The sequence below is a fragment of the Elephantulus edwardii genome, unplaced genomic scaffold (assembly GCF_000299155.1).
Source record: "Elephantulus edwardii isolate Elephantulus edwardi_28Jun2011 unplaced genomic scaffold, EleEdw1.0 scaffold00059, whole genome shotgun sequence".
NCBI lineage: Eukaryota > Metazoa > Chordata > Mammalia > Macroscelidea > Macroscelididae > Elephantulus > Elephantulus edwardii.
In genome coordinates, this window is record NW_006399809.1 from 14,855,896 (window position 1) to 14,879,611 (window position 23,716).

The 23,716-nt window shown below is 39.2% G+C and overlaps 1 protein-coding gene across 4 annotated transcripts in view; it reads right to left on the minus strand.

Annotated features, from left to right (window-relative positions):
- BBS9 (Bardet-Biedl syndrome 9) overlaps nt 1-23,716 on the minus strand; it is a 677,588-nt gene that overhangs the window by 87,034 nt on the left and 566,838 nt on the right. For all 4 annotated transcript variants that reach the window (XM_006887603.1, XM_006887602.1, XM_006887601.1 and 1 more), the window contains one exon: nt 17,649-17,871. In XM_006887603.1, the coding sequence (XP_006887665.1) occupies nt 17,649-17,871 (223 nt within the window). The remainder of the gene's footprint in view (nt 1-17,648; nt 17,872-23,716) is intronic.

Sequence of the window (23,716 nt, forward strand, 5' to 3'; positions counted from 1 at the left end):
AACAACAACAACAACAGGATACTTCAAAAGAAAGTGGAGGGAATAAACAATTACTGTACTAAAGAGAATTGGTTGACATTGAAACATTTCAGGAAGCTGCATATGATCAAGCTAGTGGTAATGAAGGAAGGAGTTCAAGGTGCCCTGAAGGCATTGGCAATAAATAAGGTAGGCCTCAGGAATTGATGAAACACTAATTGGTATACTGGTATATTTTAATAAATTGATTCAGCCCAGAACATGCTCACTAGTCTATGCCAAGAAATTTGGTAGATACTTGCCTGGTCAATCGAATGATACAAGATCTATACTTATCCCCATTCTAAAAATAGGTGATCGAACAGAATGCGGAAATTATTAAATCAAATCATTAATATCACATGCAAGTAAAATGTATCTGAATATTTTGAAAATCTGGTTGAAACATCAACAGGAAGCTGAAAACAGTATACTCAGGTCCATTGTTTTGCTGTGTATTTTATGTACTTTGCTCCCACTAGGTTTATCTTTCAGTACTATATTCTATTTTGGTGCTTCGTATTCCCATTGGCTAATTCTAAGGAGAATTCAGGCCTTTCTTCCTCATTTGTACTAGTCTAAATGCTCCATTGAAACATAAAACATGGGTGACTTGACTCTTGCTTGCATTTGATGTTGGTGGTTTAACTTCATATTTCCTAGAAAACATGTACGCCACAGAGCAACCACAGTACAACAAAGTGACAGGTAGGGGGTAGGATAGTCAAGAAGAATAAAATAAATCCACAAGTGAACAAACACTGTAAACCATACAATGAAGAAAAAGTCCAAAAGCCTGTAAAAGAACAAGAGGACCCTTTGGATTGAAGGTTATGGAAGGCCACTTAAAGGAAAGTTACCTGTAAGTTATTTTATTGGAGAAATACATTTTGGCGAGTTACAATGTGTGTTTGGGGAGTAATGCATGACTTGATAGAGTATAATATTCAAGGCAAAAGAACAGCATCTATAAAAACCAGGGGCGTGAAAATGTTCATGAGTGAAATGGAAAGATTATCTCTGTTGCTAACATGTAAAAAACAGTCAAGAAGAACAGTGAGGGAGTTGCTATTAGAGAAGTAATGGAGGTGGAGGAAAAAACCTCTGTAGACAAAGATAACTGGTTGAATTTGATTGCAAGACCAATTACAATTTTCCAAAGAGAGGAGAAAGGCTAGAGCTGAATAAAATGACAAAGAAATGTTGAAATAAACCACTGGGAATTGGAGTTCGCTTTAGATAATATTATCTTCATGGTACTAGGGAGAGACAGGTATAGATTGAGCAAAATGACAAGGATTATCATGTGTAAATCAAGTAGCTTGGCAGAGGCAGATGCAGGTGAAAATGAGCAAAAAGCAGAAGGTCTGTTTTAGGATTGATTTTAGCAACCATTTTCAGTGACAGAGGCTGGAGAAAAGTCAATTTTTTTGAGAAAATTCAAAAGTTTTTCGACTGAGAAACGACAGCAGTCTTACCACAGGGCAGAGCAATAAGGGGTGGAGGTGGGGGGTAAACGGAGGCGGAGGGGCAGATGAAGGTGGAAATGCTGTGTTGGGAGGTGGTAATCTGAAGAGAAAAGCTGAGTAATGTGGAACTGAGAAAGGGGAGATAATGTTCTGGTAAATGATTCCATTCAAATCAATTTGTTCAGCATCTTCTATGCTCAAATTGCATTAAATTCTAGAGCTGGTGAAATGAATGGCAAAGTCTCTGCCCTCCAGGGATGTTAGTCTAGTAAGCTGATGCCCACAGATACACATCTAATGATGGCTGATGATGTAACACAAACATGAGAAGAAACAATAATGGTGTGATGAAAATAATATGCAGATAGTCTAAAGCACAAATGTTTATCACATATATCTTATCAAATGTCCATATTAGGAAAAATTCTCAAGAATTGCTTCCATTTCTTTTCTGAAAACAGAATGCCATTCTTGGATGAGAAAACGTTAAAAACTCTAGTGCCCAATTAATATTAGGAGTAATTGATTAAACTAAAAGTTATATCCCCAGAGTAAAAAAAAAAAATTCACAAATAAAAAGAAAGACTATCCTTCAATTTCTCTAAGAAAAGAGAGACATCAATCAAAAGAAAGACAATAGGCGTGGTTGTTTACAAGTATCATTCTAGTGTAACTTTCCCCCCCATCCTGATTCATTTGCTGGTGCTGCTCTTTCCACTGTCTGAAACGGTGTCCCTGTAAGCTCTATGAAACCAGGGGTGTGTTTGTAAAGTTCACCACTGTGCTTCCGGTTCTAGCACTGTGCCTGGGGTAGGAAGTACTTACTGAATTTCATGCTGGAGTCTCACCATTAGCTTTCCACATGATGCATTTTTCAATAAAACTAGCATGCACAAAGTATAAAATTTAATAGCTAAATAATTTTCCATGAATTAACATGGTAATTTTTTTTGAAAAAATTATATCTGGATGTTTTGTCTAATTTTGTAAGTAAAAAAAATTATCTCTTTAAACAGATTAAAATATCAGTTAATAATGTATGTGTACCAGTACATAGTCACACACACTGATTAAAAGCCCTTGCACCTGCACCTTTAATATTTGCCACTGCATTTCAGTGTCAGTAAACTGAAGCCTTTCCCCTGGGATGGTGCTACTCAGCAGTACAATAGTACAACGTGCTTGCTGCTGCTTTTCTGACTGCAGTCACTTCAAGTCTATTTTTATCAAATGCCACAAATGCTTTTGCATGGACGACATGAAAACACCTGTACTAAATAAAAACCAGCCTATCGGTATTAGCATAAATCATGACTTCGAAAATCTACAGAGTGACATCACATTATTTTTTTGGTAACATTTTCCACATGACACTGGAGTGTGGCTCAGAAAGCAGACTTGGAATGAATAAAAAATTGTCTGGCTAGCCAAAATACTTATTTTTAAAGAAAAAAAAAGTATTTTTAAAATAAAAAGTTAAAAAAGAGGGGAAAGCCTAGATTTGAGACAAACTTTACAGAGGAATATGAAGATGTTTACTCCTTAAAATCCAGTTATCTATATCCCATGAGCATCGACCCAAAACAGGAGAACATTTTTTTGTTTTACTTTTTAATTATAAAATATCTATACCACACAAAAGTCAGAAAATTTAGACAGTTGAAACATTTATTTGCATAAAGATATTAGAATGATTTAAGAAATGGTTAGTGTGAAAAGATTTTCAAACAATTGGCATCATGGACATGGCCTCATCCAATAATGCAGGTTTAACCAGCAGCAGGCCATCTTGCCCTGATGTCGCTATCCAGTGCCCTGAAGGAAATTTCACTCTCATTTGAGGCCACTTGTACTGGCAAGAACTTCTTATAACAAAGCCCAATTTCTAGGTCTGCACAGCTATATGTAAATAGTCTCATTTTATAAAACATAGTGCCTGAGAAATGACTGTATGAAACAAGATGTGAATGAATAGTGTGAAACACAATGTATACAAACTATGTAAGCAAACTAATAGAAAATAAAACAAAAAAAATCTTATTATGAACACATTTAGGTTTTTAGATGATATATATAAAGTTTAATGACTTTCTCACATAAGGTTGATGAATGAAGCAGCTTTTAAGCAATTATGTAGTACCCTAAAAGATTAAGAAAAATTTAAAACAAAAAGTAAAATTCTTAAAATATTCATGAGTGACGTATCATTCATCTTATTGTTGAAGATCTCTCAGAAAGCAGATAATTGGGAGTCCAAGTTGAGAGAAGGGGAAAAAAATACCACATGATTACTAAGTTTGAAGCAAACTAATGAAATTTATATTGAAAATCTACTTTCATTGAGATAGCAGAAGTTGGGGGCAAAAGTTGGAGGGAAGAGACTAAGAGGCAAAAAAATTATTACATGTTTGTGGTGAACCAGCGGTTTTCATAATGTAATTTTATAGTCAACAATTGCTAAATATCACATTTTCATTCTCACAGTTGAAGACAAAACAGTCCCAAATGTCAATAGAATATTTGAGGAAAATATTTATTGATATGATACAAAGCCTCAGAGGTACATATCTTCCTGAGGGATGCTCTCGAGCGATTAAGATTCTCTCTCTCTCGGCAAAAATATGCAGCTGTTAAGGTTACGGAAAACTACACACATTGAGGGTTTTCTTATGAGAATAGTGAAAAATGAGGAAAAGTTCATACTCGGAAGGTTTCAAAAATGGGCATTTTAAAGATCTGGCCATCTGACATGATTAAAGAAATAGAAATACTGATGTCTTTTACAAGTCATTTAATTTATGCCCCTGCTTGAAGGCAGTGTTTTTCCCAAATTATCTTTAGACTGCTGAGTATCCACATTATTTAAACATCTGCAGGGAAGGAAATTCCTCAAACTCCCCTGGTATTCTATTCCTGTTTTAACAGTCCTATTTCCAAGAAGCTGGTCTTTGGTCATCACATTGTAATTAGGTACCAGTCAGCCTGACTGTCAACAAGTATTTGCTAAGTACACACAAGGAGAATGTTGTTCTGTTAGGTCTTTGATGGCAGACCTATCCCTCCAGTTGATCCTAATTGCTTCTCTTGTCAAATCCAACGCTAATCCCAGATTCAAATAGTCTCCCCTGGTAAGTATACCAGCAATCTTCCATTCAATTTATGTGCTCTCTAAAGAGTCCTAAACAATGAGCATCTTCTAAATAATTAGATACCCCCTTTACTTACAAGATACAATTTCAATTTAAAAAAAAAAAAAATGTTACGTAAATGAAATAAATAAAAACCCAAGGAGGTATTATATCCATTCTTGAAGTGAGAAAATTGTGGTTCTAAATTGATAAATGGCTGGCCACTTAATAAATGGCTGAATTGGTCCTTCATATAGGCTATTACAAATCAGTGTAAAGTTCGCCATTTCTTTATCCCTTCTTGATCTCTTACAGAATACAAAATTTTATTTCTCTAAAATTGATCTTCACTAAACTTTGTCTTTTTTTTTTTTAATTTCCAAATGTTGTTACGTGAGTGAGCCAATGCATAACAGCTCTAAACCCTGCTCTGTCCTGAGTCAATCTCACTTTCTCTGACCCCACCTACCTTTATTACCCCAGTTACTGTGCCAATCCACCTTATTCAGGGTCTTCCACTCCTGCGCTATCCCTCCACCCTTCCAAGAATGATAGCCTTCTCCAAAGACTGGTCCCTCCTGGCTAAATAACCAAAGTATGTGAGATGGAATCTCAAAATCCTTGTCTCCAAGGAGTAGCTTGGTTTCACCTTCTTCAAGACAGATCTGTTAGTCCTCTTGGCAGTCCATGGTATGTTCCCAACTCTTCTCCAGTATCACAACTCAAAGGCATCAATTTCTCTTGTGTCAATCTTGCTCTCTGTCCAGCTCTCTGATGCATAGCAAGTAATTGGGAAATCCATGGGATGGATCAGATGCAGTTTAGTATCTCAACTGACATCCTTACTCTTCAACACTCAGGATGGGTCTCTGACAGCAGATTTTCCTCATGTAATTTGTCTTTTGTTTTCCTGACTTCTGATTCCAAGAGTGTTGATTGTGGAGTCAAGCAAGCTGAAATTGTTAACAATCTCAATTACTTCTCCATCTATCATGATGCTGCCAATTAGCCCAGTGGTTAGAATCTTCCTTTTCTTGATGTCAAGTTTCAATCTATATTGCAAACTACAGTCCTTGACCCTCTGCAGCAAATGCTACAGGTCCTCCTCATAAAGTCCAGCCTCTGAAATTATCTGTTCCACATACAGATTGAAAAGGTATGGTGATAGGACACATCCCTGACACACTTCTTTTTTTATTTTGAGCCATACAGTGTATACTTGCTCTATTGTGATAACTGCCTCCTGGTCCAAGTATAGGTTTTGCATAAGCACAATCAGTTGTTCTAGGATACTCATTCTTCTCAAAACTAGCCACAATTTGTTGTGATCTACACAATAAAAGGACTCCGCATAGTCAATGCAACACAGATAGACATTCCTCTGATACTCTCTGCTTTCAGCCAAGATCCATCTGACATTGGCAATAATGTCCTGAGAGCCAGGGCCTCTACTATCTATACTGAGCTTGTATTTCTGGTAGTTCTTTGCCAATGTACTGTTTCAGTTACTTTTGAATAATCTCCAGCAGGATTTTGCTTGTGTGAGATACTAGTGGTATTGTTGGATAATTTCCACACTCTGTTGGAACATTGGATTTTTTTTGGAATGGGAATAAATATGGATCTCTTCCAGTCAGTTGGCCAGGAGGTTGTCCTCCAGATGTCTTGGCATAGCCTGGTGAGCACTTCCAGGGCTGCATTTGTTTGTTGAAATATGTCAATTGGTATTCCATCAATTCCTGGAGCCTTGTTTTTGGTCAATTCTTTCAGAGCAGCTTGAACTTCCTCCATCATCACCATTGCCTCTGGAGCATAAGTTGTTTCATTAAATGCTTCTGTGTCAGCCAGTTATTTTTGGTACAGTGTCTCTTTTCCCATCTTCTTTTAATGCTTCCTGGATCATTTAACATTCAGCCCATAGCATCCTTAAGTATTGCAACTCAAGTATTTAATTTGTTCTTCAGTTCTGTTTAAGAAATGCTAAGCAAGTTCAACCCTTTTGATATTCAGACTCTAGCTCTTTGCACATGTCATTATAATACTTTGCTTTGTATTGCCCTTTGAAATCTTCTGTCAGCTCCTTAACATCTTGATTTCTTCCCTCTGCGTTGGATTCTCAGTGCTCTAGTGCAATATTCAGAGTCTATTCTGATATACATCTCAGTCTTTTCTACTTTCTTTGTCTTTGTAATGACCTTTTGCATTCTTCCTAGATAAAATTCTTGATATCCTCCCACAGCTTATCTGGCTTTCACTCATTAGTGCTCAAGGCTTCAGATTTGTTCCTGAGATGTTTTTGAAATTCAGGTGGGATAGACTCAAGGTCAAATTTTGCTACTTGGGAATTTGACTTCTTTTCTTTTTTTTTTTTAGCTTCAGTTTGAACTTGCATATGAGTAGTTGATGGGGTGTTCCACAATCAGCATGTCGTCTAGTTTTCACAGATGACATTGAACTTCTCCAACAAATCTTTCCACAGATTCAGTCAATCTGATTCCTCTGCAGACCATCAGGTGCGGTTCATGTATATAGTTTGTTTCTTATAAAAGGTATTTTCAATGAGTAAATCATTGACAAAATTCTATTCTTTTATCCCCAGCCTTGTTTCTGTCACCAAGACCATGTACTGATTCTTCTCCATTCCCAACTTTTGCATTCCAGTCACTCACTATTATTAGTGCATCCTGGTTCCATGTTCAATCTATTACTGGCTGCAAAAGTTGGTAGAAATCTATTTCCTCCTCTTTGGTTCCAATTGTTGGTACATATATTTGAATTATGGTGATATTGACAGGTGTTCCAAGTATGTGTATGGATATTATCCTGTCACAACATAGTATTTCAAGACAGATTTGGAAATGCTCTTTTTAACTATGAATGAGACCTTATTTTTCCTTACCTTTTCATTCCCTGCATAGTAAATCACATGACTGTCTAATTAAAAATGTACCATGTCAATCCATCTAATTTTTCCAATGCCTAGAATGTCAATTTGTATGCATCCCATTTCTCTCTTAACAATATCCAATTTACTTATATTCATGTTTCTCATCTTCCATGTTCCAAGAACTGGTGTCTGCTTACAACTGTTCCTCCTCCTCTGTCTTTGCCAACTAGGGGACTCAGCCTCCAATTCCAAATCTGCTAGTCTAATTTAAATGTGCTCTATTGTGCGTGGTGTTTTCAAAGCCCTGTTGTTTTGGAGGTCGATGGAAAATCCTTCTCCCTAGTCCATCTTAATTTAGATGTTCAACTTAGATCAATATCTGACAGACAAGCATTTTACCTAAGAGTCAATGAACTACACTGCTCATTACAAAAGTAACCAATTAAGTGTTAGTTCCTTGCCCCCCACTTTGGTGCCTGTGATTTGATTTTGCCCTCGCCCTGCTCTGGCAATATCCACTTTCTTGAGCATTCACTTCTTCCCCACCCCTTTGGACTTCAGCCTTGCTTAATCAGTACTCCCTTCCTCCCACCAGCCCTGGATATGGTGGTTCAGGGCTCTAGTCACTTCTGAGATGCTAGTCTGTCCTGCTGCTGCTGCTCGACTCTGACTTGAGGCTGTTGCCACCTCTGTTCCACTCCTTTGTGCAGATGCTGCCTGCCACAGCTTTGGTCTCCTGAGTGGTCTCCACCTGCCAATGCTCACCACTGTTCATTTGCTGCTACCCTCTCTCATGCCTCCACTGACCAGAAGCAGCACTAGTGCCTCATGCCAATGGCATGTGCCTAAGTCACTGGTGGCCTAGTGGCAAGAAGTTGTGCTGCAATCCTGAAGGAACACAGAATCTACCAGCTGCTTCATGGGAAAAGGATGGACAATCTCCTCCCACGAGATTAACTGCCTCTGAAAACCCATCAGAGGGTCATCTACGGGTCAGTGCTGACTCAATGATACACAACAACTACATTTCCATATGTTTTTGTTGTTGTTATGTGCCGTTGAGTCTCTTGCAACTCATAGCGACTGTATGTACAACAGCCCTAAACCCTGCTCTATCCTGTGCCAATCGCACTGCCTCTGACACACCCATCCCGATTACCCCAGTCACTTAATCAATCCGCCTCATAGAGGGTCTTCCCCTCCCCTAAGCTGTCCCTCCACCCTACCAAGCATGATGTCCCTCTCCAAGGACCTCTCCCTCCTTACAACATGTCCAAAGTATGTCAGACGAAGCCCCAGAATCCTTTCCTCCAAGAAGCAGACTGGTTTAACCCTCTCCAGGATGAATCTGTTTGTTTTCTTGGCAGTCCAGGGTACATTCAATACTCTTCTCCAGCACCACAGCTCAAAGGCATCAATTCTCCTTCTATCTTCCCTAGTTATTGTCCAACTCTCTGATGCATAACAAGTAATTGCAAAGACCATAGCCTGTATCAGACGCACCTTAGTCTCCAGAGTGACACCACTGCTCTTCAGTACCCTGGAGAGGTCCCTAACAGCAGACTTTCAAATTGCAATATGTTTTTTTATTTCCTGGCTACTGGTGCCAACAGTGTTGACTGTGGAGCCGAGCAGACCAAAGCTGTGAACAATCTCAATCTCTTCACCATACACCCTGATGCTGCCAATTGGTCCAGTGGTGAGAATCTTTGTCTTCTTGACATTGAGCCTCAATCCATATTGAAGGCTGCAGTTCTTGACCCTCTGCAGCAAGCATTTCAGGTCCTCCTCAGTTTCAGCAAGCAATATATTTCTACTTTATATTTTTGTTCTCACATCTTTTTTCTTCTAAAATGTTAACTCTCAGTTCATCAATATTCCAAACTCCAAATTTAGTATAAGGGTTGCATCTCAATACTTTTCATTTTGCCACCAATCTTTGACCTAAACATGTCTAAGTAGCTTTTTGTAAAGAGTAAAAAGGAAATAAATAAATACATACACACACTTAGACAATGTCTTACTTTTTCTTCTATGTATCTTCCTACTTCGTTTCTTTCAGTTACAGGACAGATCATTACATGACCTCCTGCTATTGTTGCTAAAAACACCACCACCTTGCTTTAGAGTTCTTTGAAATTCACTCTTCTATATGGAGCACTTTTTATATGCACACCCAATTGATAGCTCTGCACTAAGTTCCAAATGCAGTGTTCCCATCCCAGGTGTCATTATTTCCTTACCAGTTCAATCAATTGCAAGACTTTTATGATAACCTCTAAGCCGAGGAATAAGAGCTCATTATGGCAGAGTCCAAATATATTGGGCTGCTAACAGGAAGGTCAACAGTTCAAATCCACTAAGTGATCCAAGGGAGAAAGATGGGCAGGCAGTTTCCTCTAGTAAATATTTAGACTCCAAAAAAATCTTGAGAGAGGGTCAAATGAATTGGAAATGCCTCAACAGTCATGGATTTGGTTTTGGAGTTAAGCTGAAGATATTAAAATCTACATTTTCAGCTTCAATCTTTCCCACAGGTTAGAACTCAGCATATCCAGTTGCTGACATATGTCTTCTTGGATGCACCTTCATCATCACAAACGTATTGTGTTTGAAAGGAAACACCTTTTTTTTTTTAAAGGAAACACCTTATCAATCAAAAGAAAAATTTTCTTACCAACTTTCCGTTTTCACCAACAGCAGCTAACACTTGGACCAACTCTTCTGTTGTCTCCCTTATCTTTCATATCCCTTCCATCCAGCATATATACTGCCATCAGATTTCTATTGTTAAAACAATGCTTCTGTACATAAATTTTGGCTCAATACAAGTTAACGATCTAAAGAGGAGGTAAAGGTGTTAAGTAAGATAACAGCAGTGTGGATGCTGAAAAGAGATTAATAAATTTCACAGATTTTTAAGTCTTTATAAAATATCATGCCTGAGACACAAGGTAAACACTTTCTGATTATATCAGTAACCAATGTAACTCAAATACCTTTTAAAAAACAGCTTTATCAAAGCAAATTCGACAGTGTAAATGCCATATTTAAAGTGTACAATTTGATAACTTTTAGTATATGTATATAATTGAATTAGCATCCCCACTGTCCAGAATTGTAAGCAGGAGTGGCATCCACTTCTTAAACCACATGCCTCTGGAAACTCTATGAACTTTGATAAATGTCAATAGTTATAGAAAGGCTTAAGGCCTTCTTTTCATAGGATCATTATGAGTCGTGCTCGACTCAAAGACAATCAAGAACAATAATAACAACTGTCCAGAAAATTAATGCATCTTAGTGAACATCAGATTTTGTTGGCTGACCATGGATTTTGAAGGAAACAAAGTCAAAGGTGTTTCTGAGGTTCCTGGTTGAGCATTAGGTAACATCATTCAGTGAGATCAGATACACAGGAGGAGAGGAATTCCACTCCAATGAGTGGAACTAGGCAGGCTTGTCGTATACTAGTGCAGACATGTTAAAAATTTGAGCTTCTCTGTTTGAATCTGAATCTTCAAAGAGATGCCAGACAGAAAGGTGCAATGTAAGAAGTACTAGAAGTCAGGGAGTAAACTGGGAAAAAGTATGCCCAAGGGAGTATGAAGATGGAACACTACTAGTCAAGAAATAGGAAGAAAAAAAATTAAAGAGAAAAAAAAAATAGGAAGAAAAACAAGAAGCTACAAAGACCATTGGAAAAGACAAGTCTAAGAGAGGCAGAAACAGGTTCTAGCAGGGAAACAGAGGCAAAGAATGAAAGTATCTCAAGAGAGGTGAGGACAGGTAGGGGGGAAATCACAGATTGGTGTGTGGAGGGAGGTGGGGGGAAGCAAATGGGAAGGATCCGGGCAAAAAGACAGGGTAATGATGGGCAAGGTCCAATGGTGATTGATTTTATAAAACACAATGCATGAGAATTACTGTATAAAACACAAGGTAAATGAAAGTGTATAAAACACAAAGTATATGAATGAAACATAATATAAAGAATTATTATATGAAAACTAATTTTAAAAAAAAGACAGAACTCTCAATATAAAATTCTGTAAAATGGCCAGGTGGGTTATACATAAAATGTTTGCCAGATGTAGCAGTTACGAAGACTTTGGCAACTAAGAGAGAAAGAAAAAAAAATATTCTGAGATCAATGACTCCATAATTTGGCCTACGATCCATGAGGAGATGGGAAGGAGACAGACTCCATAAAACAAGCTGTGCACATTTTTTAAGGACTTAAGTTAGTTTATCAGAACTGAAATACAAACAAGTCACATAAACATATGGTCATTGGCCTTTAAAAGCTTGTTTCCTTTCAAGAAAAAGAAAAGTCAATCATTTCTATAATTTATGAACTTGACCCTCCTTTTCTTACCATAATTTTTGACAGAATTAAAAGAAGCTCTCTTACTGGTATTTGCTGTTAACAGTTACATTTTACAAAAGTTACACATGTTATTTTTTAGGAGGATGTACAAAATAGGTGGAAGATAAAAAGTAGAAAATTCTTACATAGTTTGCAATTCTACCACCTAGCAATAATTACCGTTAATTTGATACTTTGATTTCTAGCCTATGGATTAGGTATTTCATAGCTGAAGCTTGGCCAGTTTCTCTGTTTTCTTCATGGTAGACTTCCTTAGAAAGGCCTCTCATACTTTCATATATGTGTATTCTGTATTTTTGTGATTTGTGTCTCTGTTTCTCTGATTTTTCCTTATTAACATTTAAAACCCTTAATCATTTTAAATATATTGAAGCACATGGCATGAGTTAAGGAATGAAACTGGTTTTTACCCCAAACAATTGATGAGATCTCAACAGTTTTAAATTAATACATCTTGTCCTCTCCTCTTTGTTTGAAATTACGTACTAGAACATGAGGTCAGTCAGGGTTAACACCTTTATCTAAATGCTTAAATACAAAATAGGGGTGAAGGTTCTTCCCCAATAAAATTTATAATTCAGATTTGAAGCATTTAGTGACAAAGCTAAAAAGAGTATAGCTTATAGTACAAATTCCATCTAATATTAAGAAAACAAAAATTCTCACAATTGGATACTAAACAAAATTATGATAAATGGAAAAATCATTCAAGTTATGCAAGATTTCATCTTACTTGGATCCATAATCAACACTCTCATGGAAACAACAGTCAAGAAAACAGACAATTTGTTCTCTTGGGCTCCCTTAATACACTAAAGAGCAAAGATGTCACTATAAGGACTATGGTGTACCTGACCCCAACCCAGAACATTTTCAATTGCTTCAGAAGCGTCTGAAAATTGACAACAAATAAGGAAAACCAAAGATGAATCAATGCCTTTGCAGCATGTACAACTCATAGAGACCTGCCAGGAGGTTTATGATGCTGTAAATCTCTATGGGAGGAGATATGCTGTCTTAAATACAAAAGTCACAAAAGGGAAACCCAGCACTCTAAGGCAAGTCCCTCAGGTCAAAGTATCACTGAAGATAAAGCAGGTAACAGTCACACAAGAAAGCAAACACTTTCAGGAATCAACTTTCAGAGAAAAGCTCACCAATGAAAGCAAATCCTTTACAAGCAATATTCCCTGGCAGAAAGATGTAAATCTAGAGCCACAGACAAGAAGAAATGCAATTATGACAACTCTGAAATAAAAATAATTCTAGAGGAAGGTAAAGTGACCCGAAGAATCTGAATGCTGAGGAAGGTAAAAAGGGGAAATGTTAGACAAATAAGTCCATCAGGTAATTTCCAGTGGGAAAATCTTTCAGACTCTGGACACCAGAGAGGAAGCTGTCATCATAGTCTTTCAGGAGAAAAAAAAAAAAGAGGTATATCCAAAGTTTTGGGCTCATAAAGTCACCAGGCTAGAAAAGACCAAGGGGGTTTTTATTCTGAGATGTTTATTCATCTGCAATTTAATAAGGAAAATGGTAAAATGACACATACTCTTGCTTGTTAATACCGACTAAGTCACTTCGCCTTCCCAGGCCTTAGTTACCTCAGCTGTTATATAAGAAAAGTGAGTAAGATGATTTCTAAATTCCCATCCAGTTCTTTGAAGAAGATAATGTTTCTTAAAAATGCTTCTCTGTCTCTATTTCCTGAAATCTCCTCCGCTCTCATCTGTCCTTTTACCCCTACATTTTCTGAGTCAACTATTAAAGCTAAACTAATACAAATTGTATAATTACTCATCCAAAGAAGAAATAACTCACAATATTTTCCATTATCTCTGTGACAATACTATTATTCACCAATACTGATGTAAGAATTAAGTACCAATACCTGACCACTAAGATGTGTGTGACTTTACCAAGAATCAGACGGCAGAGTTTAAGGACGCCTTCCAGCTGTCTGACTGAACAGGTGATGGAAAGATCCTCTACAGCCAGTATGGGGACATAATGAGGGCCCTGGGCCAGAACCCCACCAATGCCGAGGTGCTCAAGGTCCTGGGAAACCCTATGAGTCGTGAAAAGAATGTGATGGTCCTGGATTTGGAACACGTCCTGCCCATGCTGCAGACCATGGCTGAGAACAAGGACCAGGGCACCCAAGAAGACTATGTTAAAGGCCTTCAGGGGTTTGACAAGGAAGGGTATGACACTCATGGGCACTGAAGTCTAGCATGTCCTTGTGACACTGGGTGAGAAGATGACAGAGGAAGAAGTAGAGATGCTGGTGGCAGGGCATGAGGACAGCAATGGTTGTATTAACTATGAAGAGTCGTCCTTGCTGATGGCAGCTCTTCCTGTGTCCCCAGAGCCCTGTGCCTTTTCCTATGTGAGACCACATGTAGCCCTGAAAGCCTCCTCGGCTATCACAGAATATTTCCCATCTCATATCTCTTGGATAATGCTTGCCAGCAGCACTCACCAAATAAACTTGCTATCTATGCCCCCACCAAAAAAAGAAAAAATTAGGGAATAAGTGTTTAAGATGTTCCTTATGGCAAAGAGGAGTGACTGTATAGAGCTATTTCTACTCTTTTTTCCTCTACTACTAGGCCATTCTCAATGAAAAGGCCAGGTGGAGGCTGACTGCCACAGGAAGAGCATCGAGCTAGATACATGTGCGGACCATTGTGGTCTAGATGGCACAGAGGGAAGTGGAGTGGCCCAGGAGATTTGGACTCTAGGCCTAGCCTCTGCAGCAACAAATGAATATAATTAGCCATTTTTTTTTGCTATCATGATCAGATGAGGGAAAGAGAGAAAGTCACTCGGTAACTGAGTCAGTGAGTAAAAAGCAAGGAGTGAGGACTGAGAGTGAGACACAACCACCCAGAGCCGCGACCTCCACGGAGATGTCTCCAGATCTCTGTGGATCTATGTGGCATGAACTCTGACGTCATGAAAACCGAGGCATAGCCCCGGTTGGTAGACTCCTGGTTTGTGAACATATTTTTCTTCCTTCTTTCCTCCCCTTCCCTTTATTGTTTTTTTAAAACTACTTTTTTGGTTTTTATTAAATAAGAAAGTTAAAGCTAAGGTAGTGGTTAAAAAAGAAACAGGAAAATAAAGTTACACAAAAACCATTCCAGACAAAAGAACATTACTTAATAATATAGAATTGTCATAAAAATAAATAAAAGGGATATTGTTAATTATTTGGGATTCTTTTTAGGAGATAAAGAAAAACATAATTTTGTAATTGCATTCATCCCCCTTTTGTTATTAAGTACCACTGAAACAGAACTAAGCCATAGCTCAACCTCCAGAGGGTTTTCAGAGGTAGTAAATCACATGAGAGGAGATTGACCACCTTCCCAGAGCAGCTGGTGGATTTGAACCTTGTGCCTTAGGTTTGGCAGTACAACTCCTTACCACTAAGCCACCAATGGTCCTTCCCCATTCCCCTTACACATACTAACAAAAAATCTGCTTTGAAGGCTAACCTGTTTTATATCTGAGAGATTGACATAGGCTCAATTTACTTATAAAGATAGTGATTTGTCTGCTGTCAGGGGCATCTCTAGCATACTGAAGAGCAGCAATATCAGTCTGGAGACTAAGGCACGCCTGATCCAGGCCATGGTCTTTGCAATTACAAACTATGCATCAGAAAGCTAGGCAATGACTAGGGATGATAGAAGAGAACTGTGGTGCTGGAGAAGAATATTGAATATAACATAGACTGTTAGGAGAACAAACAGGTTCATCCTAAAGAGGGTGAAACCAGGCCACTCCTTGGAGGCAAGGATTTTGAAGCCATATGACATACTTTGGCCATGTTGCAAGGAAGGACCAGTCCTTGTAGAGGGACATCATGCTTGCGAGGGTGGAGGGACAGCACAAGAGAGGAAGACCCTCGATGGGATGGATTGACTCAGTGACTGGGGTAATGGAAGTAGGTGTGTCAGAGACAGTAAGGTTGGCACAGGATAGAGCAGGGTTGAGAGAGTTGTACATAGGGTCTCTATGAGTCACAGGAGACTCGGTGGCACATAACAACAACAATAAAAACAACACATAGCAGGAATGACTAACAGAGTATCTGTTCCCTCTGTGTGTCTTGCCACTGGACTGCCAATGGTTGTAGTCAAAGAGGCCCACGCAGGAGCCTGAATCCAAGAATCCAAGGCTGTTGCAGCCTGAATTAAAAGATTTACCTTCCAATTGACAAGCCAATGCCACCTGTTTTCATACATCCTCTTTTGTATATTTGTTCTCATTCTTCACATAGCCATTATCTTTTCTATTGGCAGGCCTGAGGGAACACCATGTGCTGGGTGCCAATTATAATAAGTACGTTTTCATGTACTCCCTTATTAATTCCAAATACTTATCTCAAAGAAGAAGACAGAAGAGGAATGTGTGGACACTATCGGTACAGTTAGGAGAACATTACAAGGGTGAGATGAAGGTCTAAATAATGTTAAACCAGGTCTAATTCACTTCTATTGCAAAATGTCAAATTAGAAATATTCTTTCAGGATAACAAATAACTTCTATGTGTGTATAATTACTGTAAAGAGATATTTCAAATAATAATATCGAGTCCCTTGGCTTCTAAACCAACTACTTTCCTACCTCTAAATTTAGAGGCTGAATTCTATTTACATAGACCCATAACTATGGTAATAACAGTGTAAATATTTGAAAGGATCTCTGTTTCAAGTGTTGGGCTAGGTCCTTTCCAAGTAGCAGCAAACCTAGCAAACAAATAGGCATTCTCCAACTCCCTCTGTAAAAGAAGAAACAAAATCTGTGGAAAGCTAAGGAACACACCCAGGGTCACGTGAGTGAGCCACAGAAGCTTGGTCTGACTGAGTGACTCCAGCAATATGCTACCCCTTCTTTGTGTTTATCTTTTCAGGATTTCACTTGCTTTCCTTTTTACTTCTAGGAATGCTGAGGGAGGAGGGGTGAAGGAAGCAGCAGCAGGAGGAACAGCATGTGGGGTGTAGGAAAGGGACGTGAGAAGAAAGAAAAGCCAACCACTCTGCTTCCCACACTAAGAGTTTTGGCTCAGGAAGACATGGCTGCTGCTGCTGGGTCCTTTCACACAATCATTTCCTTTACAGTCCCTGCTGCTGCCATAGGGAGAAAGGCTGAGAAGAGGGCAGCAGGGTTTGGGCCTGTCACCCATATATCAATTGTGCATCATAGCTGCTCCTCCAGCTCTGAGATGGGCTGACCTGGAGGCCCCTGACTGTCATGGATTTCTCTCCATCCTGGACCATACAGACATCACGTCTCCTGGTCCACAGCCTTCTCCTCTTCACCCCTTTCCTGATGACTATGGTCCAAGCAAACAGGAGAAGGAAGGGGACTCATCTGGACCACATTTTGGCCTGTCATGTGAAACGTGATGTTGCGAGATCATATTTAATAGAACTTTTCCTTAAAATATTGCCTCTAATCTGCTTTTTATTGGCAAGAAACAAAACAAAATGATTCATATATTTAAAAGCTGGAAGGTGGGGATTGGAGGGGGGAAGACATGCCATTTAAGAAATGTCTAGTAAGCAAATACCCAGGGAATATTTATCTAAGTGGTTACCTTGGGATATCTGAGGGGAAACGTGAAAGCAATCTTCTTGGCTGTCATCACACTAGTGAAATTTAAACCCCAAACACAACCACAGGTACATTCCTTCAATGTGGGAAAAGTACAATTGTGTTGGGGACATGAAAGCAGCACTCACCCGGCATGACCATGGTCTGTGGGACCGCAGCATCCGTACTTAAGCAGAGGCGTCCACCTTTGGCTAATCTATCGCAGAGCAAGGTGATATGTTTCTTCAGCCGGCTCGTGTCTTTGGGGATGCTGAGTAGGCTGCTGAGGTTCAACGCCTGCTCCTTTGAACTCTTCGACAGGCAGGTTTTCAGGAGGTGAGAAATAGCAGCATCCACAGTTTCTTCCCAGCCCTGGGTGAAAAAGCCAATTTTTTAATTTAGACCAAGATGACAAAGTTCAGAGCAGGCCCTTTAGTGTTAACCAAAGTATACAGATGTTGGCCTTAAGAAATGAGGAGCTGTTGGGAACTTGGTGTCTAGAACATTACCACACCAGCCCTGTTTTTAATTCTAGAGTTTTCTGTTGTTAGACCTTTGAGCAAGCTACTTAATCCCTTCAAATCCCATCCTCATCTACTAATGAAATGCTAAGAATTCATACTTCCAAGTGTTCAAGTGATTAAAGAAGATATATAAAAAGATTTTCACCCTGTGCCAGTTAGAAAAGAAATGTTAATAATTACCGCAATCTCAGGTGGGGTTATGTCTAATGATGGGGCGGGTGAAGCATGAAGACGGTAGTTTGTTTTGCCATGTCTTTGTACTAAAGGAGAGCTGGGTAGGATAGGAAGAGCTTCAGACACACTAGGGGAAAACTAGAATGGAGACCAAAGTACTGATAGCTCGTTCAGCTGGAGGCTCCACAATCAGATTACTTGTAGGTTTAGCCAAAAACTGAAAGAACTTACTTCCAGGGTGATCTGTGGAAACACAATGTTGTCCCTAGCCTCTCCTCATGATCCAGGTGACAAAAAGGGACACAAAGTGAGAGAGCTGGCTATTCATTCCCTTCACCTTTGTCAGGAACGGCACAGCCAGGATGAAAGAGGACATGGAGAAGAGCAGTTTGGCACAAGTGAGGCTGCCAGTCAGGAAATAGGAATGTTCAGTGAGGATTTCAGCATCGTCAGGATGGGCAACAATCCCAGCAGGGCTGGCATGGGAGCTGGCACCTCGCAGGCTTCAGGTGTCGACAGGTCATTATCAACACCAGGAACTCAACAGGAAAGGGAGAGTAGAGAGAACAAGATGGGTCAGCTTAGGAGTTCTCTTTAGGTCTCTTACAGGGCTGCACAGATACTGGGTAAGATTTTTATAGGAGCTTGAAAGCTCTGTGGCTGGGAGTCTGAAGGCTGTATGACAGCACAATGCAAAAACATCAGTGGAATTTAGAATGCTAGCATCAGTGTGATTCCAGCTAAACCCAGAGACTGGTTACACCTGGACCACAGTATGATGAAAAACAGAGTGAAACTGTAAAGGAAGACACTAACAGACTTTGTGCTCGAGGGCCATTGCAGAATAGACCAACCTAACGCAGGCATTGTCATTCCCAGAATCGCGCTCCTGGGTCCTCTCCAGGGCTCTTCTACTTGGTGCACTCTACTTCTCAGTCTATGCTGGAGTCTCTATTTGTATGTCTGGCTTCTCCACAAGAGTTCCTGGGTCCTTCACACCCCAGCACTGTGCTTGGTAAACAGGCATGTTTTGGGAAAAGAAAGTTATAGACTACGATCTCAAGTTGAAAGGATTCTCCTGACTGCTCTGGAGTTTCCTAAGATCCTTTACATGACACCAGCCGTCTGCCTAGGCACAGATATCTACAATACCTACAATTGTCTTTTTTTTTTTAAAATGAAGTTCACGCCTTTTAAGGACATGTGGAACCAGCACAAAGATATTTCTTAACTGAGCCAGCATCTACCCCATTGACCCTCATTCTACCCTCCAGAGCCATGCAGAATAAATCTGACCTCTCATCTCCATGACAACCCACTATATCTGTAAAGACAGCAATTCTGTACCCTCTTTTCCAGAATAAACATCTCCAGTTCCTCCAGCTCTTCCTCATATAAACATGGTCTCAAGTTTTCTCTCCATCCTGACCACTCTCCTTTGAATGAGTTCCAATTTTAAACACTTAAAATTTCATGCAACTAAGTAGAGAACCCCAAACTGAACCCAATGTGTCAGGCTGGGGCTGACAGTGCAGAGGACACAGCTCTGCCTCCCTTGTTCTGGGAAATTGCCCTGCTGTGAGGCTTCCTGGTGCCTCCACTCTCTTGGCAGCTGCACCGCAGTCTGGATTGACAAAGAATTAATACAGAAACTTATAAAGGATGGCATGCCTTTTCTCACCACATTTCTCCATTCTAGACTCTGTGTTTCATTCTGTAAGCCAAAGTGCAGACTCCCTAGCATATTCGATAACTAAAGTAGTACTTAGCTAATACACTAGAAAACCTTCCACTCATTACCATGATCCCTTACTTAGGATTTGGATAATCAAGATTTTTTCACTCTGTTGATCCGTTAGAGTTGCCAGTAGGGAAATTAGTAAAGAAACTAATGATTTTAAAATTATCTTGAATGTCCTTTCAAAAGACATCAAAGATTATAAAGATAGCTTCCTACCCCAAATCACTCAAGCATTACAAGCCACTGGTTACTACAAAGCCCTCAACTACAGAAACATCCAAAATTGACTTTGTGTTTCAATAATGGGGAAAAGACAAAATTGTAACCTAGATATATTTCCAACTTGCTTTTTTGGACTCAATGAGGAAAACCTTTGGAGTTTACAAGGAAAGGTCAGTTGCACAAAAGTAGGCATTTTTTGTTTCATTGTGGTGGCCTCGTGGTGTGAGAAGGTGAACCATCAGTCCAACAGCATGTGGTCCAAATCCATCAATTTCTCCATCAGAGAAAGGTGAGCAATCTCCCCTCTGTATGATTTACCGTCTCAGAAAACCCACCGGGGTGTCAGTTATGAGTTGGTTCCAACTCAACAGAAATAACAACAGGCATTTGTGTTTTGTGCTCATTTAAGTATTAAAATAATTCTTAGTATTTTAGAGACTATTCTTCTACACAAATGACTGTATTCTTAAAGTCAATTACAGTAGCATATTAGAAAATTGAAGTAGATATGGCATTTAGTTAACATAAAAGTACACCAAAATTTTCCTCCCTAATGCCAATCTGCAGATCAAGTGAAAAATCCATGTCATGTTTTGGTATTTGGCATGGATATTTCTTCAATACAGTGAGGCATGATGCCAATACTTCAGAAAGATTGCCAATGAAAGAGTTATTTTTAAAAGGCTTTAAAATGATTACACATATTAAAAAATGATAATAACAATGAATGTTTAGACACAAATAAGAAATATTTGAAGTGAGACTTTGGTTAAGTGAAAATGTAATGAGATCCTTAACATTGGTCAAAATATTCACGTGCTGAAACATAAACCAGAACCATTAGAAGATCTAGAATCTCAAGTATAAGAAGCATCTTAAAAATAAGCTATCTGAATCACTCTTTTTGGTGTATGAGTGCATCATCTTTATTAACAGTTATTATAATTGAAAACCAAATGTTCAATTTTAATTTATGAATACACATATTACACACACATTCCCACACACATATACATTCATACTCCCACTACCCCCTGGGTATGCTTAGCCTCTATCGTCTCAAGCAATTACACTAGTAATTTTATCTCTTCTTGTGAGAGTGAATTAAATTGTGAGGAACAAGTGCTTTAAAAATGTCTGGAAGGGATAATGCTTCTAAGTATGGGTTCTTCTGTGAGAAGCTGTACTCCTGATGTCCAAAGCCTCTCATAAGGCCCCTGTCAACCCATCTGCAACTTCCACAAATAACATCAGGATGAAGTCATGTATAGAAAATCAACCAGTCAAAATTCATGAACTATTTGATCTTTGCTTTTTCATGATTACAAACTGTACTTTGGGGAATCTGCAGGTTTTTCTTTGTTCATGTGGTTTTTGGTGCCAACTCTATAAAATCCAGTAGATCTGTCAAAAATCTAACAGACTGTCAAAATGTAGTAGACTAGCTAGGTAACAATGAAAGGACATATCCACGCTCAGCCTGTTTCTCTATAGTATTCCTCACACTTAGACTCCTGTGGGTCCAGGTGATTGCTATGAGGGAATAAGTAGAATCTTTTAATAAGTGGTAGTGGGCATTGGTGTTTACTCAAGGGGAAAGATTGGGTTCCACCCATGATTCCAAGATTCGTATGTGAATGGGATTGTGGATCCACTTTTGATTTTTAATTGAAGAGATTCTCATTTGGGGGTGGGAGGGAAGGTAAGCAGGAAATGAGAGAAGGAAAAATAAAAAAAAAAGGAAAAATCTATCTTTTAAAAACGGAAACAAGCCGTTTTGCTTCTGTTGTTGTTGTTTTTATGTGTCGTCGAGTCACTTGCAACTCACAGAGACCCTATGTACAAAAGCTCTGAACTCTGCTCCACTCTGTGCCAACCTTACTGCCTCTGACACATTTACCACCATCACCCCAGTCTCTGAATCAATCCATCCCATTGAGGGTCTTCCTCTCTTGTGCTGTCCCTTCCAGGGACAGGTCCCTACTTGCAATATGCCCAAAGTATGTCAGATGAAGCTTCAAATTCTTGTCTCCAAGGAACAGCCTGGTTTCAGCCTATCTAGGATGAACCTACTTGTTCTCCCAGCAGTCCAGCACCACAACTCAAAGGCATCCATTCTTCTTCTGTCGTCCCTAGTCATTTTCCAGCTTGCTTATGTATAGCAAGTACTTGGGAAGACTGTGTCCTGGAACAGGCACAACTTAGTCTCCAGATTGACATTGTTGTTCCTCAGTACTCTGGAGAGGTTGCTGACAGCAGATTTCCCCAATGCAAAGATGCTCATCAGAACCCACTTCCAAGATAACTTGATTTTTTTTCATTTTTCAAATTATAGGCCTTTAGTTATTTTCATTATTAGTTTACACAAGTAATTAAAATGGGCTTTAAGTTTAATCAAAGTAAGGAAAACATTCAAGCATAAATTTAAAACATAAAGGGTGTGTTTTGAACCATGCAGTCTTTCCTTGCTTTCTTCTGATGACTGCCTCCAGGCCCAAGTATAAGTTTCACATAAACACAATCAAGTGTTCTGGGATTCCCATTCTTTTCAGAATCAGCCACAGTTTCTTGTGATCCACACAGTCAAATGTTTTTGCATGGTCAATGAAAAACAGATAGACATTCCTCTGGTACTCTTTGCTTTCAACCAAGAGCCATCTGACATTAGCTATAATATCTCTAGTGTCACAGCCTCTTCTAAATTCAGCCTGCTCTTCAGGCAGTTCTCTGTTGATGTGATGTTCAAGTCATTTTTGGATAATCTTCAGCAGAATCTTGCTTGCATGTGATAACAATTATATTGTTCAATAATTTCCACACTCTGTTGGGCCACCTTACTTTCGAACAAATATAGATCTCTTCCAGTCACTTGGCCAGGTGGTTGTCCTCCATATTTCTTGGCACAACCTGGAGCATATCCAGGGCAGCATCTGTTTGTTGAAATATGTCAATCAGTATGCTTTAATTCCTGAGGCCTTGTTTTTTGCCAGTTCTTTCAGAGTAGCTTGAACTTCTTCCTTCATCATCACAGACACCTGCTCATATACTGTTTCATTGTTTCATGAAATGCTTCTGTGTCCACCAATTCCTTTTGGTACAATTATTCTGTATACGAAAGATAGAAAGATATCTTCTTTTAATGTTTCCTGGATCATTTAATATTCTGCCCAAATCATCCTTAAGTGTTGTAACTCGAGGCTTAAATTTATTCTACAGTTTTTTCAGCTTAAGAAACGCTGAACCAGTTTGGCCATTTTTATTTTCTGACTCCAGCTCCTTGCATTGTGCTAATGCGAAACCTATACTTGGACCAGGAGGCAGTCATCAGAACAGAGCAAGGGAACACTAAATGGTTCAAAATTGGGAAGGGCGTATGCCAGGGATGCATCCTGTCTCCATACCTTTTCAACCTATATGTAGAACAGATTATCCAGGAGGCTGGGCTCTATGAGGAGAAATATGGGGTCAAGATTGGTGGACGATTTATCAACAATCTGCGTTATGCAGATGACACAACCCTGCTTGCTGAAACTGAAGAGGACCTGAAGCACCTGCT